The 17,664-nt window shown below is 36.6% G+C and overlaps 1 protein-coding gene and 1 long non-coding RNA gene across 2 annotated transcripts; one reads left to right on the top strand and one right to left on the bottom strand.

Moving 5' to 3' along the window:
• Positions 1 to 5,744: 5,744 nt before the first annotated feature.
• On the bottom strand, positions 5,745 to 7,193 carry LOC124301499 (uncharacterized). The gene is made up of 3 exons (XR_006907497.1): positions 7,106 to 7,193; positions 6,822 to 6,996; positions 5,745 to 6,723 (listed from the first exon to the last, which is right to left on the bottom strand). It is a non-coding gene; the product is annotated as an uncharacterized LOC124301499 (long non-coding RNA).
• A 272-nt stretch (positions 7,194 to 7,465) lies between these two features.
• LOC124301497 (uncharacterized) lies at positions 7,466 to 17,180 on the top strand. Its single transcript, XM_046756618.1, has 4 exons — positions 7,466 to 7,617; positions 9,566 to 9,971; positions 12,622 to 12,890; positions 15,518 to 17,180. Exons 2-4 carry the CDS (start codon positions 9,889 to 9,891, stop codon positions 16,117 to 16,119), a joined length of 954 nt encoding a protein of 317 aa, XP_046612574.1. The 5' UTR covers positions 7,466 to 7,617; positions 9,566 to 9,888; the 3' UTR covers positions 16,120 to 17,180.
• The last annotated feature ends 484 nt before the right edge of the window (positions 17,181 to 17,664 follow it).

Here is a 17,664-nt window from a genome sequence, read left to right as displayed (position 1 = left end):
TGGCTCCTCGTTCATGTTTACAATAAATTATTTCAATTCGTTTTTCGCGCAAGCTCATAATCAGTAGCTGTCAGTCCGCTAATAAAATATCTCGACTTCCAGGATAAGCGCTTCGTGGCTCCTCGTTCATGTTTACAATAAATTATTTCAATTCGTTTTTCGCGCAAGCTCGAATTCAGTAGCTGTCAGTCCGCTAATAAAATATCTCGACTTCCAGGATAAGCGCTCCGTGGCTCCTCGTTCATGTTTACAATAAATTATTTCAATTCGTTTTTCGCGCAAGCTCGAATTCAGTAGCTGTCAGTCCGCTAATAAAATATCTCGACTTCCAGGATAAGCGCTCCGTGGCTCCTCGTTCATGTTTACAATAAATTATTTCAATTCGTTTTTCGCGCAAGCCCAAATTCAGTAGCTGTCAGTCCGCTAATAAAATATCTCGACTTCCAGGATAAGCGCTCCGTGGCTCCTCGTTCATGTTTACAATAAATTATTTCAATTCGTTTTTCGCGCAAGCTCATAATCAGTAGCTGTCAGTCCGCTAATAAAATATCTCGACTTCCAGGATAAGCGCTTCGTGGCTCCTCGTTCATGTTTACAATAAATTATTTCAATTCGTTTTTCGCGCAAGCTCGAATTCAGTAGCTGTCAGTCCGCTAATAAAATATCTCGACTTCCAGGATAAGCGCTCCGTGGCTCCTCGTTCATGTTTACAATAAATTATTTCAATTCGTTTTTCGCGCAAGCCCAAATTCAGTAGCTGTCAGTACGCTAATAAAATTTCTATAACTTTATAATCTTCTCATAATCTTTCTGGTAGATTATATCGATAAAAAAAATTATATCAAACCTAACACAATATTTTCGATGTGTTCTTATACTGAAAATATTCATTACTATTCAAGGTATAACCTGAGGTGGTTGAAGGTGGTCGGAGGTGGACGAGGAGGAGGACGAGGAGGACGAGGATTTGTGCTGGGTGAGTAAAACACTTTTATAATATTTGATGGCAATTGTAATTATATTTCATCTGAAATATTACAAACTTGTCACGTTTACAATAAATTATTTCAATTCATTTTTCGTGCAAGCACATATTCAGTAGCTATGAATAAGCTTATACAATTTATTATATTATTAATTAATTAATCAATATTCTTATAATATTTAATGGCAATTGTAATTATATTTCATCTGAAATATTACAAACTTGTCACGTTTACAATAAATTATTTCAATTCATTCTTCGTGCAAGCACATATTCAGTAGCTATGAATAATCTTATACAATTCATTATATTATTAATTAATTAATTAATTACATTAATCCTTACACAATATTTTTGATGTGTTCCTATACTAAAAATATTCATTACTATTCCAGATATTACTCGAGGTGGTCGGAGGTGGACGAGGAGGAGGACAAGCTGGACGAGGAGGAGGACCAGGTGGACGAGGAGGAGGCGGGGTGGGTCGTGGGAGAGGACCTCTCCTCTCCTCAGAGGAGGGGAGGGGGAGCGGTGGGCGGGGAGGGGGAAGGGAAGGGAAGGGAAGGGAAGGGAAGGGAAGGGGCAGGGAGGGGAGGGGGGTGGGAGGGAGGGCGCCAGGGCGGGAGGGCGGGAGGGAGGGCGCGAGGGCGGGAGGGCGGGAGGGAGGGTGGGAGGGAGGGAGGGCGGGCGGGCGGGGGGGAGAGAGTGGAGGACGGATGTCGATGCAAACCCGTTATAGTTAATAGAGCAGTACACCCCCCCCTCTCCCGCGCCCGCCCGCCCGCCCTCCCTCCCTCCCTCCCTCCCTCCCCCCTCCCTCGCGCCCTCCCTCCCGCCCCCCTCCCCGCCCATTCCCTTCCCTTCCCTTCCCTTCCCTTCCCGTCCCTTCCCCCTCCCCGCCCACCTCTCCCCCTTCCCTGCCCCTCCCCCTCCCCTCCTCTGAGGAGAGGAGAGGTCCTCTCCCACGACCCACCCCGCCTCCTCCACGTCCACCTCGTCCTCCTCTTCGTCCACCTGGTCCTCCTCCTCGTCCAGCTTGTTCTCCTCCTCGTCCACCTCCGACCACCTCGAGTAATATCTGGAATAGTAATGAATATTTTTAGTATAGGAACACATCAAAAATATTGTGTAAGGATTAATGTAATTAATTAATTAATTAATAATATAATGAATTGTATAAGATTATTCATAGCTACTGAATATGTGCTTGCACGAAGAATGAATTGAAATAATTTATTGTAAACGTGACAAGTTTGTAATATTTCAGATGAAATATAATTACAATTGCCATTAAATATTATAAGAATATTAATTAATTAATTAATAATATAATAAATTGTATAAGCTTATTCATAGCTACTGAATATGTGCTTGCACGAAAAATGAATTGAAATAATTTATTGTAAACGTGACAAGTTTGTAATATTTCAGATGAAATATAATTACAATTGCCATCAAATATTATAAAAGTGTTTTACTCACCCAGCACAAATCCTCGTCCTCCTCGTCCTCCTCCTCGTCCACCTCCGACCACCTTCAACCACCTCAGGTTATACCTTGAATAGTAATAAATATTTTCAGTATAAGAACACATCGAAAATATTGTGTAAGGTTTGATATGATGATTATGAGAAGATTATAAAGTTATAGAAATTTTATTAGCGTACTGACAGCTACCGAATTTGGGCTTACGCGAAAAACGAATTGAAATAATTTATTGTAAACATGAACGAGGAGCCACGGAGCGCTTATCCTGGAAGTCGAGATATTTCATTAGCGGACTGACAGGTACCGAATTTGGAGTTGCGCGAAAAACGAATTGAAATAATTTATTGTAAACATGAACCAGGAACCACGGAGCGCTTATCCTGGAAGTCGAGAAATTTTATTAGCGGACTGACAGCTACCGAATTTGGGGTTGCGCGAAAAACGAATTGAAATAATTTATTGTAAACATGAACCAGGAACCACGGAGCGCTTATCCTGGAAGTCGAGAAATTTTATTAGCGGACTGACAGCTACCGAATTTGGGGTTGCGCGAAAAACGAATTGAAATAATTTATTGTAAATATGAACCAGGAACCACGGAGCGCTTATCCTGGAAGTCGAGAAATTTTATTAGCGGACTGACAGCTACCGAATTTGGGGTTACGCGAAAAACGAATTGAAATAATTTATTGTAAACATGAACCAGGAACCACGGAGCGTTTATCCTGGAAGTCGAGAAATTTTATTAGCGCACTGACAGCTACCGAATTCGGGGTTGCGCGAAAAACGAATTGAAATAATTTATTGTAAACATGAACCAGGAACCACGGAGCGCTTATCCTGGAAGTCGAGAAATTTTATTAGCGGACTGACAGCTACCGAATTTGGGGTTGCGCGAAAAACGAATTGAAATAATTTATTGTAAATATGAACCAGGAACCACGGAGCGCTTATCCTGGAAGTCGAGAAATTTTATTAGCGGACTGACAGCTACCGAATTTGGGGTTGCGCGAAAAACGAATTGAAATAATTTATTGTAAACATGAACCAGGAACCACGGAGCGCTTATCCTGGAAGTCGAGAAATTTTATTAGCGGACTGACAGCTACCGAATTTGGGGTTGCGCGAAAAACGAATTGAAATAATTTATTGTAAATATGAACCAGGAACCACGGAGCGCTTATCCTGGAAGTCGAGAAATTTTATTAGCGGACTGACAGCTACCGAATTTGGGGTTGCGCGAAAAACGAATTGAAATAATTTATTGTAAACATGAACCAGGAACCACGGAGCGTTTATCCTGGAAGTCGAGAAATTTTATTAGCGGACTGACAGCTACCGAATTTGGGGTTGCGCGAAAAACGAATTGAAATAATTTATTGTAAACATGAACCAGGAACCACGGACCGCTTATCCTGGAAGTCGAGAAATTTTATTAGCGGACTGACAGCTACGGAATTCGGGGTTGCGCGAAAAACGAATTGAAATAATTTATTGTAAACATGAACCAGGAACCACGGAGCGCTTATCCTGGAAGTCGAGAAATTTTATTAGCGGACTGACAGCTACCGAATTTGGGGTTGCGCGAAAAACGAATTGAAATAATTTATTGTAAACATGAACCAGGAACCACCGAGCGCTTATCCTGGAAGTCGAGAAATTTTATTAGCGGACTGACAGCTACCGAATTTGGGGTTGCGCGAAAAACGAATTGAAATAATTTATTGTAAACATGAACCAGGAACCACGGAGCGCTTATCCTGGAAGTCGAGTTTCACCGCGTAGCGGACCCGAAGCGCGGGATCCGGGAGGTTGAGAACCCGGTACTCGAAATACGTGGCGGACCCGATGCGCGGGATCCGGGAGGTTGAGAACCCGGTACTCGAAATTTGCGGAGCGCGACTCTCATCCGTCCGCTCTGCTGCGCGGTTGTTTCCAGACTGAGGAATTCGACTAGCTGATTTTGAATTGGTGACGTCACTTTCTGAACATCCGACATCAAAACTATGGATTCGAACTTTGATACTATGTATGATGATGTATGATGTATGATGTATGACTTACGATGATATATGATGTATAATGATTGCAGATCTCACATTACATACAAGAAATACGAACTTCATCTTTGCTGTCGATGCCAGACTCAAGCGGCCAGGCCCTTCGATAGTCAGATGTTGTCTAAAGATATATTCTTCAGTTAACGGGTCAACTGATCAGGCTGCCGTTCTGCAACAGTTGGATGATAAGAAATTGTTCTCGTACTTCTCAAATATGTGTTAAAACGTACTAGAAATTTTAAGAAGCTTCGTTCTTTCTCTCTGTATCACCTCTCCAGGTCTTCAAACCACTACGCTGTTTTCGCTGTGTTTTCTGAGTTCCTGAAGGTCCAATAAGTCAGGTACGGGTCATTTGAATCGAATTCGAAACAAAAAATTTTCTGCTCAAAAAATGAAGAAAAAGTAAGGCTAACCCCTTCGCGCATTTTTGGCGAAAATTTTTGCGATTCTGAAAAGTGCTGGAATAAATTCTTCCATGCACTATTCGGACGTGATTTTTCGAGAGCAATCGATAGGGCGCAGTTCCAATACGCTTCGATCGGCGCGTCCAAAGTTACAATTAAAAAACGAAAACCTGTGTTCTCGAAATTTTTCAGCAGGTACTTTTTCGTTCGCCATTTCTCTCCTGTTGATCTCACGCTCCTTTCGCTGCGTTTTCGTAGTTCCTGAGGGTCCAATTATTCAGGTAAGGGTCATTTGAATCGAATCCGAGACCAAAAATTTTCGGCTCCAAAAATGAAGAAAAAGTAAGGCTAACCCCTTTGCATTTTTGGCGAAAATTCTTGCGATTTTGAAAAGTGCCGGTATAAAAGATGCTCTGCAATAAGTTTCCAACTCTGTCATTGGATCATCTCAGGGGGCGCAAGCGCAGGACGATTTTCGGTTGTCACACCAAAACCCATAAGTGCCACAGACTTATCAAGATAGACTGAGTGCTTCCAGGTAGCATTCTGTCTCAAGTTCACGTTATGGTTGTCACGAGGCACGTGCATGGCTCTGCCGGCAGACCACTATCTGCCTGTTTCCGCAGTTGTAGGATGACATGCGCATGTGTGACTCGACAGAAGCTTGCTGCAGATCATGCATGATTCTCGAAGGGTCTGCCGGCATTCACGAAGAGCAGAATGCACAGGTTCTCATCGGCAAAAAAAAAAAAAAGAAGAAAACTATTCATTGCGAGATTTTCTCATTTATTTCAAATATAAAGTTCAAAATCACAGAACATGGCAGGTCATTCGTTGACTATAATCGTTATACTATATAATTATATTAATATTTATATTTTATATTATTAATATGCGGCTATAGTAAAATATATGATATATTACACCCATATACATATATAGGTATAATATAAGTCTGCATATTTTTTACTTTTACTTAAAGATAATTAGTTATAAACGTGTTACAGTTACTCGCGAGAAAAAATGAACAAGAAAAACACTGACTCACAAATCTATGTCTACAACAAGACTAGAAGAGAGGGTCTCTTCTACTGTTGTACGGTTATTAATATAAATATGTCTTTAGTTACATTTTTATACGTTGTAGCTTAAAATTATTAACTACAGTTTATAATAGTATTGATAAACTGATATCAAATGAGTAGAACAGTAGATAATAATAAAGTGTTTGAAATCAAAAAATAAAAATTAATACTTTATATAAATGTCAGAAGACTAAAATTTATACCAGATACCAAAAGCGTCTACAGTATCTAAATGTTAGCTATGTTAGTACAAACCCGCCGCATTTGTTGATATAGGTATAATGTTTCATTGGAAAACATATAGTTACATGTCACTTGTGGATATCACAGCTGCAGTACCAATTATAAATACTATGCTTGAGCATAAACATAAAAACTAACATCACAGCTATACGTACTAAAATATTTCTTAGTCAAACAAAGTACATAGGTACGTATGTTTGAATACACGTAGGATCTTTAATAGGCAAATTGTGGGTCTCTTATTCCGCAGTGTCATTGTCCTGGGTGTTCAACCTCGTAACGATGAGCCATTTCAGCCATATATTTTTGTCTGCGACCCTCCACATGGACAGAGCGAATGGCACGTCGTTTTGCATCTTGCAATCTTTTTTGTGCGCCCCGAATTGCCTCTTGCATCAGTCTCGCAAATTCTGTACGATCATGTGGCTGTGGTATTGTTCAACACTCACGTAAGGCATCTGCGTAAACAGCATCTGCGTAAACAATCATCGAAACCTTGCATTGAATATAGGGTAACATATTATTAGTCAATAACGATAATCTTAGTCATACACACCAAAAAATACCTTTCCGATACAGGTATTAAATAACGGTCGGAGATTCTCTTTATCTGAAACAGACTTTCCAGTCCAAGAGAATTTTTGTGTCAGGCTACCCGTCATGGCTTCCTTCAGAAATTGGTTGAGAGCATCTCTAGCTGTGACACCACCAACGTTAATAAGATAGTGTCTCTGAAATCCATATCATTCGTTTTTAAACTTGCAATAAATATCACTGAAATTAGTTACCACCCGAGAAAAAATACACTATCGGGTGATATGATAAAACTATAATGCTTACTAGAGATCGTTGTCTTTCAGGATCTTCTTCAAACTCTTGGAATACCTCCAAGGTATCAATCCGGAGCATCAGCTATGAAGCATCTGAAAATCTGAACTTTATTTTTACTAAATGATTCTTGAAGTGGATACCACCGCTGCATTATTCTGCCGCATGGCGCTGCCGATCAAGATCTTGCATGATCTGACGGCGCATGAACTGCTACCTCGGTGCGTGACATCACGGCTGTGCCAGTACTATAAAAAATTTCGGAACGCATCCTATATTTCCGTGGTAGCAGACTATTGTGGCAAACCTGGCTGACGTCCAGAGTGCGCATACGTCACGTACGATCAAGGTATACCAAGGTCGTGACCAAGGTGTAGATATACGTATACGACGTCGCTTGGTCGGCCATTGCTTGTAAGTTGCAGCTCGTCCTCTCACGAGTTGTGCTTTGAAGTATTATTATATTGTTCGCAATTATGGGTGTTCTCGTTGTTAAAAAATCGACCACATGCAGAAAAAGTAGGGTAAGTGTCACTCGTTAGACAACACCTCATAATCCTGTGCGCGAATTTCTTCTGTGCAAAGATTATTTTGAAATTTGGGAAAGCTTGTACGCGTCCCCGTACGCCACATCGTCTTTTGTCTTCCCTTCTTCCAATAACCATCAACTCTAAGTGGCAAGTTCCAATAGGAAGATTATACAAAAACCCAAAAATATCAACCTAGATCGGAAATTGAATTCAAGTCGTAGTTGATGTAGTTTTTGTCTTCCCGTTTCGAGAACCTCTGTTTATGTAGCCACTCAATTCCAGAAACAAATTTGGCATTCGGGAAAGAAATGTTCTGCTCCATGAAACGGGCGAAATAGGCCGTGTACGATTCTAACTGGAAATTTGATAAACGGCTTTGACGTAATGTCGTTATGTTCATGATGCATATTAACTGTGAATGTATTGTGTTTTATACCTATGTATACATTGTACGCGCAAACGTGAATAGGTGATATGCAGAGAGACACAATATACGTTACGACAAACGTCATGATGTCAGACAAAATTGCTTTTCGCTGTTTGCAAAAATTATGCCCTCTCATTATCTAAATCCTACAGTTTGTTACTACGGCTATTGAAAGATTTTTAAATGCTCAAAATTTAAGTCCCAGCTGCACAAAAACAAAGGACAAATACCTTTACAAGAAAAGAAGTATTAGATTCGATTCATATCATATTGGACTATAAATGCTCTAATACAGGGTCATTAGGTAGATAATTTGAAAAGTGTTAGTTCTAAAACGAGATACCAAAATTTAACAATACATTCCTGTTTATAAAATATTTCACATTCTCTTTGTCACCTGATATAATCCAGAGTTATAAAATTTTTTTACCTACTAGTATATAGTAATTGAATTTCATATCTAGCTTGCGTCAAACGTTATTACATCATTAATACACATCACCTGTTCAACCTGATTTAACAGCTGAAGGTTAGCCGAGGTTATCCATGTAATAGTTTTATATGTTTACATGTTTTTCTTACTGTATCTCATACTAACAAGGGGACACCACACTATTGCCATTTTTGTAATTTTTCATACTTATCGATTTTCGAAATACTGTGAGCGACTTGAGCGTGTTATGTACATTAAACGGTTAATAACAGATTTGAAACCTGCCGTAACTTTTTTACTTTTTCTTTTATACAACTGCCCACGTAATTTACGGGTGGATTTGATCAAATTTATGTTAATCAACAAGTATTTCACGATTTTCACTGACAAACGCGGAGCTTGCTTTCGCTTACCTCTCGCTTGAAAAGTCGAGCTATTGTTGAAAATACCAATTCTTAACCAATGATATTTGGGATGAATTAAATTTTCATACAAAAGCTGCCAGCCTTTGTCAAATTCTGCAGAAATCGTCTGTGCAATTACGGATGGCTTTGGGGAATAGTTATACGATTCCTCTCCTTTCAGTACAATAAGTATGAATAATTGTAAAAATGTCATTGGTGTAGTGTCCCCTTGTAAATGTTATTGCTCATAATTATCAAATTTTATGTATAGTAGACAGACCTGTTAATTAATTTTGATCTCATTTCTGGTATGACGAAAAAAATGACTCGTCAAATCAAAGATCTAGTTGGACAAACAACAGGCTCAGCTGTCCTGTGTCTGATATGACTATCAGGGATCATAAATGATAATTATGTTTTACGGAGGTTTTAAAGGATTAGTTTCAAACCTGATTATTATTCTATCACATGATTTTTCATTTTTCATTTTTAGTACATCTACTTTCACCAAGTCATATCATTTAAATTCTGGTCATTGAAATGCATCAACAGTATTTTGAGAAAATGTTAGAATACTGTTCTTTTGGAATGAAATATGCTGCATAAATTTGAAATATTCTTCATAGATTCTTCGAAATTGTACAAATCTAAACGTTTCTTCTACATTTTATGTTTCAGATCAGTAGAATGGTGGTAGGGTCGTATTCTTAGGTATAGAACACTTTTTTCTATACATTCCGGTACTGAAGCCATCAAAGGCACATTTGTACACAAATCAATTTGTACACCACCGTGTCTCGTTCACGAGAAAAGCTTTCTGAAAAAATACAATAAGAATCACTTCAGCTAGATCTCTACAGTTACAGTGACTAAGAAACAGTTCGACTAGTTTACCGTCTAAGCCACGTATTACTTTCATAGTAATTTCTTTACATCGACTTGTTTTCTTTTCTTAAACAAAAACCAAATTCGACAAAATTTTGCGGATAATATACACCACCATGGGCTCATCAAGCCAACCAGACCGTTCTCTTGGAGGAGGGTTATCCTTGCCGCAGTGGATGAAGAACAAAATGGATGTAAGGTGTGTTATTTTAAACGAAATATTACAAAATTAACACCAGTTAAGACAAAATCATTACATTTATATTATGTTCATTACGTCCAACATTTGTCTTGATGTGTTTGTTTCGCAAAATTCCGGCATATTTCATTCGGAATGAATTGGGATGATTTTTTCACTGAATAATGGCTTTAGTATCAATGCTTTATACCTGGATGCGATTATTGGTAAAACACATTTAAAAAAAAAAAAATGTTCCTTTGCGTACAATCATAATACTTTTGACTTGCTTGAAAATTTGGTAAGATATATTACCTAGTATATAAGCGAGGTTGAAGTTTACAACGATAGTGCAATTAATTATTTTCCATTGGGGTTGAAGTTGGTAATATTTAATTACTGTAACAAAATATGTTTAACATCACTAACTTTGTGACTGGTATTCTTTATTAATTGGTATTTGAAGGAGTTGAGTTTGCAAGTGTGCATATATTTTACTTTATTATGATTAATTGAATTTCATATAATACTAACGTTGCAAAACACTGATTTTTCTTGTGAATGCCACTTAAGCTACAGTAACATAATGAACTTCGACCTTGTATTTTCTCAAAAAATCGCTGTTTTGCAACTTTAAAATGATCGGAAATGCAGTAAACAATATATCACGATTTAAAGAAAATAAGATATACTCATTCTGCAACTGCAATCTCTACAATTAATTCTACAGTTGCAAAATACTGATTATTCGAGATTTTTGTTACATGAACATTACTAACTTTAATTTCTTGCATCCAATGTAGAATAAGCCAAAATATCTTTGAAAATACAATGTGATTTCATAATCTATTCAGAAAAAAATTCCAATATTTTCTCATTTTTATAACTAACGAATTCCCGAAAATTAAACAAAAATTCATCAAACAAAGATTAAACAAGAAAATTCTATTTCACATAATCTTGTCATTGAAGTAGATAAAATCAATCTATAAATGTAGACCTCCATCACTAATATTTAATGAGGACGAAGTCAAAATAATATTGATGTAACATTGAAACGTCAGGTAAACTAATTATTTCGCAATTTTAAGTTTGTCTAAAATTTGGAAAATCGTGATTGAGCGGGACACACATACTCATGGTTTGCAAACTCAATTTTTTCAAAGTCATTACACAGCTGCAAACTAGTAATTTTTTCTTCAATGCTTCATCAAGTTACTGTTACTAACTTTAACCTTGTCATATCTACCCACTGTACCTTAATCAGAGCATGTGATTGTTTTCTTATTAAACGATAAGAAAAAAGAATAATTATTATGTTTAATCCATACATGGACAGTCAAATGTACATCTTATCTATCGCGTTGTTGCTGTAGTGAAATTTCTCTAGACCTTAATGAAAGGTATCGAGCAAATGTATTTTTTTTTTTTTTAATGACAACTGATTCGGGGAAATGACAATAGTTTGCTAAGTCTTATAGTACTTGATGCCAGGGAATGAAATTAATGTTAATTCGCTATCAAGCTACTCGGGATTGATGCTAATTCATGCAGAAGTTTGTTTACACTCTGCTTGATTGTGACTAAAATTTTCCCTTCACGCACAATATGTTACGCGCACAAATAAGATATCTTGCTAACCTTGTCCATGGAAATTACCAATAAAGTAATTGGCTACACGTGATTAGGGAAACAAAGTGATGTTTGCTTTCCGTTATCAAGTATTCTATACCTAACTGTGATTCATTGTCAGCTGTTTCGAAACGTTATACACATTATGCACACAACACATAATTACGTTTTACTTCTTATTTAGTTTTGCCACTTACGATTAAACAGAATTTGCTTATCAGGTCGTGAGAGTTCATTGAAATTTGTTGTTTCAATATTGGCAAATTTTCAACTGAGCTGCGAGTGAAATAGCAGCTGGTCAAAATATTACGATTGTGTTTGTTGAGTGTAATCATGATGTTGGCAGAAATAGATGTGTGAGAATTGGCGTGCATTAGTATCACGGGACTGCCAGGGTTTATTTTTAACTAAGGGACTTTCAAACTCTGCTCACTCATTTCTCACAACAGTGACTTGTGTTGGATAATACAAAGCATTTCGAGTGTTAGGTACAGTGTAAACTATTTGTGTTGGTCGTCATAATATACAAAAATCGTATTGTTTTTATAAAATGACAAATATGAAATGTTAAAATACATATAGCGTGTAAAAATAATACTCACATACAATTTCAAACGAAGCGATTATCCAACTTGATCAGATTGTAATCGATGTATTTTGGAGACTGACCATAGTAGGTATTGCTATCTACATCGATCTCTGTAGATAATCGAGCTTGTGACTTCACCTTGTTTTCAAACATTCAGTCATTTCTTATCGCAAACTGTAGAATACAATAAACTCAACCCACTGTTTTTGTCTGTATAGTAGAGAGAAGACTTTGTCCTGATTGAACCATAGTTTTAATTTTTTAATTTTCTGATGTCAATTTGCAATTGAGAAAAACTAAAATTATTTACTTCTGACATAGTGATCCTTTGGTTTTGGCAACAATTGCCACCAATCACGTGGACAAAAGTGGGATATTGTTTGCTTAAGTTTGTGTAAAATTAGTTGTGAATTCAAATTGCTCTAATAATTAGATATTTTTGTTTTTCAGATTTGACTTCGACGAATCTGCCTTCAGTCCACCTAGTTACGACGACAGCTTCTTTTACGTACGGTATCCTAAAAAGGAAGAGAAAAAGCCTGCAGAGGAGGGATTCACAGCTATTAGCCAGGTTCTTAACGAAAATAAATCCATCACGGCGGCCACACAGGTGACATCATCTCAACCTCAACCTCCTGACTTCAAGGAGGTCAAGGAAATTGATTTTAGCAAACACCCGTTGCCTTGCCAACCCTTTATACCAAATGCTGCACAGAAAGGTAAATCAAAATTTTTCATTTCCTATGACATTAAATTTAAATTTGTAACATCCGTGTATTGTTAGCTTTTCGGGAAAATTTTTATTTCACGATATTGACGTACTCTAAACGTACTCTGAAATGTAGTAAAAAGTTATAAAGCAAATGAAGCGCCGTTCGCGAATTCAACTGCTTCGCAGTCATTCCGACTTTGCAAAATCGAGGATTTTTATCGTGTTTCGTTACGTTAAAGTTACCAACTTACGAGGTTGCCGTTTTAACATTACTTTATAAACACAACCCCTAGAAAGTAATTCTGAACTTGCAAAGTTTGATTAATTATTCAATTTCAATGTTTTATTACATTGATCTTAAAACCTCGACCTTGTATTGAATCGGCGTCTTTATACATTGAATTACAGTTGATTTCATATGCATGCTGATTGGCTTTACTGAACATAACCAAGTATTTGTGAAATAAAACGAGATGGAAATTCAGAAACTTATCTTAAATTCATTTATTAGAACTACATTTTGTTATATTGAGCAACGAGTTATATACTGATGTCGAATTGATTAAAAAAATTCCACAGGTCAAGTTGCACTTTCACCCTATGATGCACGTGAACATGGTACAAGATTATTGAAAATCACTGAGAACTCCATGAATTTAACAATTAGACCGTCGCAATGACCAAATATAGTTTCTACGTGTGATCTGAACTTCGTATATGTTGTATGAGGTGTTCTCCACCAGACCTCCGAGACTTCATTCAAGCTTGGATTTACGTAATGACGACACTACGCAGCGCTAGTTGTAATTTGCTCTAAGGAGAATTAACTCAATTAAACAAATGTGTCGAATGGGACAACCCAAACAACGAACCACCGTGAGCAAAAATATTTCTTCACGCCATTATCACATCATAACGAAATCAAAGTACGCGAGTGTCAGAGGGCTGTTTTCCAGCAACTCAGCCACTTTTTTTTTAACCTCAGATCTATTCCATAATTGGTTATAAAGCAGTACTACTTGAAGGTACTCTCTGTGAATTTTTTAGATTTTTTTAATATACTTGTTTCAGAAATGTTTGGTAGAGGTGGAGAACGCCTCATATATAAGATATAGGCACAACATTTTAGGACTTTCTAAGGGGATTAAAGCTTATTAAATCCTGGCGGTCTAAAAGTTAACATAGAAAGTAATAATATGCATGAAATAACATTTGGTCTTGTTGCCAATTGATGTAGTCCAAGGTACTTTTTTCAAATTTCTTGGAACTTATCGTCATTTATGTTATCGAGTTTTAACTTTAAAATCAATTACTTCCTATACAGAACCCTGCATTTCGATCTGCCAAAATATCAATGTCCAAGAATTCGTACACGAATTATTACCTGCCAAACAGTCATATCTCACAACAATGTTTCCTCTTTGCAGTAATTCAAAATTACTAGGCTGAAGTTATCTACGTTTATCTAAGGAAACATTTTGAAAAATATCGCTATTTTGCAACATTAGAATGACGTCAGAGGCTGTGACTGACTCGAGATGTTTATAGCCACTGATTGTTTCTGCAAACATTATTATAACTTGCCATCTGCTGTTAGTTTAACCACCTGCTGCTAAATCAAACATTTTAAAAATAAATTGGTCATAACAAGTTTTGACGTGATTATGTACTGACGGATATTTATTCAATATATTGACAAATATTCTATTCATAGTATACAAATATCTTGAATAGTAGATAGCTTACTTACACAACTGTACTTACATGTGACTAGCAAATTTTCTGGGGCCAGTTCATAACGTGTCTACACTTCCAGCATGATACTGTATCAACAATTACTCATTATCAAACAAACTGCTTATATATAACAGAGTTGCGAGCCCTCATAAAATCAGTTTTAAACTTACTCTCGAACGAGTAGTTTGGTCTCGAAGGCCACCAATTGTCGCGCTACTATAAACGTGATGTTTTCGTAGTTTTACTTTTTTTTTTTGTCTACTTTATTTTGTAAGACTGAAATTTAACCGTGCTGTGATATTAGTTTTCTGCTTTTGTTTTTTTATTAAATGAAAGCTTCTCTAACTTGAAATAAAATGCTGTATGATATAGTCAAATCTTACAATCAAGGGCTGGAAGGTGCCCTTTATCGTATCTCAGAGGGCATTATGGTTACAATTGTTTCGACGAAACGTGGTAGGCTATTTCACGATTTATATTTTACCGATTCCTATAGCTCTTGCAATTCAATGAAAATTATTAATACACACTTTTATGGTATCGAGTAATTGCCTTCAAGCTGAAGTATTTCATTTAGTTAAGTCAAAATCATTAAGGTTAACAGAAAGAAACATTTTTCGAACATTATGATTTCACAAATTTATGACTGAAGTAGTCGAGTTAACAAAATATAAATGTGTTGTCTTGTTTTATAATTGCAGTTTACCGAATTTCAAATGCAAAATATGCTAAACAAAATATGCCTTAAAAATCATTGTTACCCTAGAAAATCAAGAAATGTTGAATACTTACTTTCTTTGTAGATACATCTACGAAGTCCAACTGATTTCCACAAACAAAAATAGATATACAAAATTCATGAATCCAAAATGAATTCTTTTTTCATTTTCGCCACAGAACCAAAACCACCGAAGTCAACTTATGTTGGGAAAGTGAAATCTCAGGGTATCGACGATGGTTTTCATGGTCAGTCAGCACTCTGCGGTAAATCGATTGTCCACGTAGCTAATCAAATGATGTCAGGAAAAGTGACCAAGGGTTTTTCCATCGAAACGAATCAGATTCAAGAATCTGCACAATGTTCATCGAGAAAAGAAAGCAAATCCTTGCCTGCTACTCCGCTGACGTCGCCCGCATCGACACCCGATAATTCTCCCAAGCAACGACGAAAGTTGATGCAATCAAATCGCTTTTTCACTGGAGCGTACCTGCCTGACAAGGAGAAATATCAGGGAGGCTGGATTCTGGCTAGCATCTTGGGTCAACAGCGAGAAACTGTAGTCACTAAAATCGAGGAAGAAGATGAATCAGAAGACGTCGCTTCACCAACCCTGAGAAATCTTAATCGTAAGAAGTCAATCTCGTCGCAGAACCTGACGTATATACCGAAAACCGACACTGCCGCGCCATCGAGTAACAAAAACGTTTACACAAATGTATTTCAAGCAAAACCTTCAGAGTTGAGAGAAATGAATTTTTGGTCCCCAACGTCAATGTAAATCTATTTTCTTCTCACTTATTTATCTGCACATTTCTAAATCATATCCACATTGATAGACATGTATATGTATCAAGAGCTGTTCAGTGATAATTAGTGTTCCTTGGATCAGACTTTCGTAAAGAAGTTTTTCATGTATTTTATCTCCATTTTTGTCGATTTTTCATTGCTCCCGAGTGTAACAGCTTTGCAATAAAGACAAAACTCATCACTTCTGTATTTCTGGCTGTACAGAAAAAATTATATGAACTGTTAATTTCCATAATTCATCATTGTCGCGCGTTTTTTTTTTTTTTCGTACAGCGATCATCATGATTAATGGATTTAACGATATGATCGGAACCAAATTTTCGACATTTTCAATTAATTTGTTAGGCGCAGCACTCTCCAGTGTTTGCATTTTCCGTTCTTGTTCCATCTATTTCGTATCATTATTATTTGTAGCTTTTTTGGCTCTAATCTAATACACTGAAATTTGGATATATTATAATAATATCTCTGAAATATTTCTGATTGTATTTTGTCACACGTTTAATGAATATACTTATATCAGTATATAATGGTACATAAGCTTAAAATTTTTCGTCAACACTCGTACGACCTCGAGGTCAAGGTCACGCTGACATTTCAGATTTTTTTTTTTTTTTATTTTCATTGAGAAAACGATTTTTTTCTAACAGTTTGACAATAATAGAAAGTATTTATTTTTTTTTTTATTCCGATAAAATTTTAGCTCCTGTTGACGGGTTTGAGCTACAATTTGTGTGCCATGTGTATAGTATAAAACTTAGATGAAGAAGCATAAGAAGAGTTAACAGTTAATTTTTAAACCACATTAAAGTACAAATTCTATATTCATTGAAATTCAAGTTTCGACCAAATTGAAAGCAGAATTGCAATCGTAGTAAAACGCATTTTTAAAGATGCACTCAGACAAAAATAATCGATAATGAAAACAAGTAAGAAAAAAAATAGAATAAAGACAAATGAGTAATTAAAAAATTTTCTCTAAAAAAAAAAAACAAACGGCGTATATTTTTTGCTCTTTATATTAAACGGCAACGTTAAAGCTGATAATTCAACGGAGCTAGACGAGATGAATTAATAATAATCCATAAAAAGAGGTTATTCATCAATTGAATTATATTTAATTATATTTTTAAGGAAAGTGTTCTGTCATTTGTTATAATGTATGGAATATGTATGTGACTGACAATGAGATGATATACAAACATGCAAAGAGTATACCTGTGTATTTTATTAACTAACTATCGGTCTGCAATTTTTTATTCCCTCATCACATATTTATTCTTTGTTGGTCTTGCAGCTGACCATTGACCATCTGTCTGTGTGAGATAGGAGATTTTTAAAAGGTCAAATAATAAAAGACTCTTGAGCAATGAGGTTACGCTTTATCGAGTGACCTCAAGCGGCCTTTATATCGGCTTGCTGCGAAGATTGTGAAATATCAGTCGCGTGATGAGGAACGTGCGGATCGCGTTATTGTGAAATGCTAATACTTGAGTTTTACGGAAGCTTGTTTTTC

The sequence above is a fragment of the Neodiprion virginianus genome, chromosome 3 (assembly GCF_021901495.1).
Source record: "Neodiprion virginianus isolate iyNeoVirg1 chromosome 3, iyNeoVirg1.1, whole genome shotgun sequence".
In the NCBI taxonomy this organism is placed as follows: Eukaryota; Metazoa; Arthropoda; class Insecta; order Hymenoptera; family Diprionidae; genus Neodiprion; species Neodiprion virginianus.
This window is presented reverse-complemented; position numbering and strand designations above follow the sequence as displayed.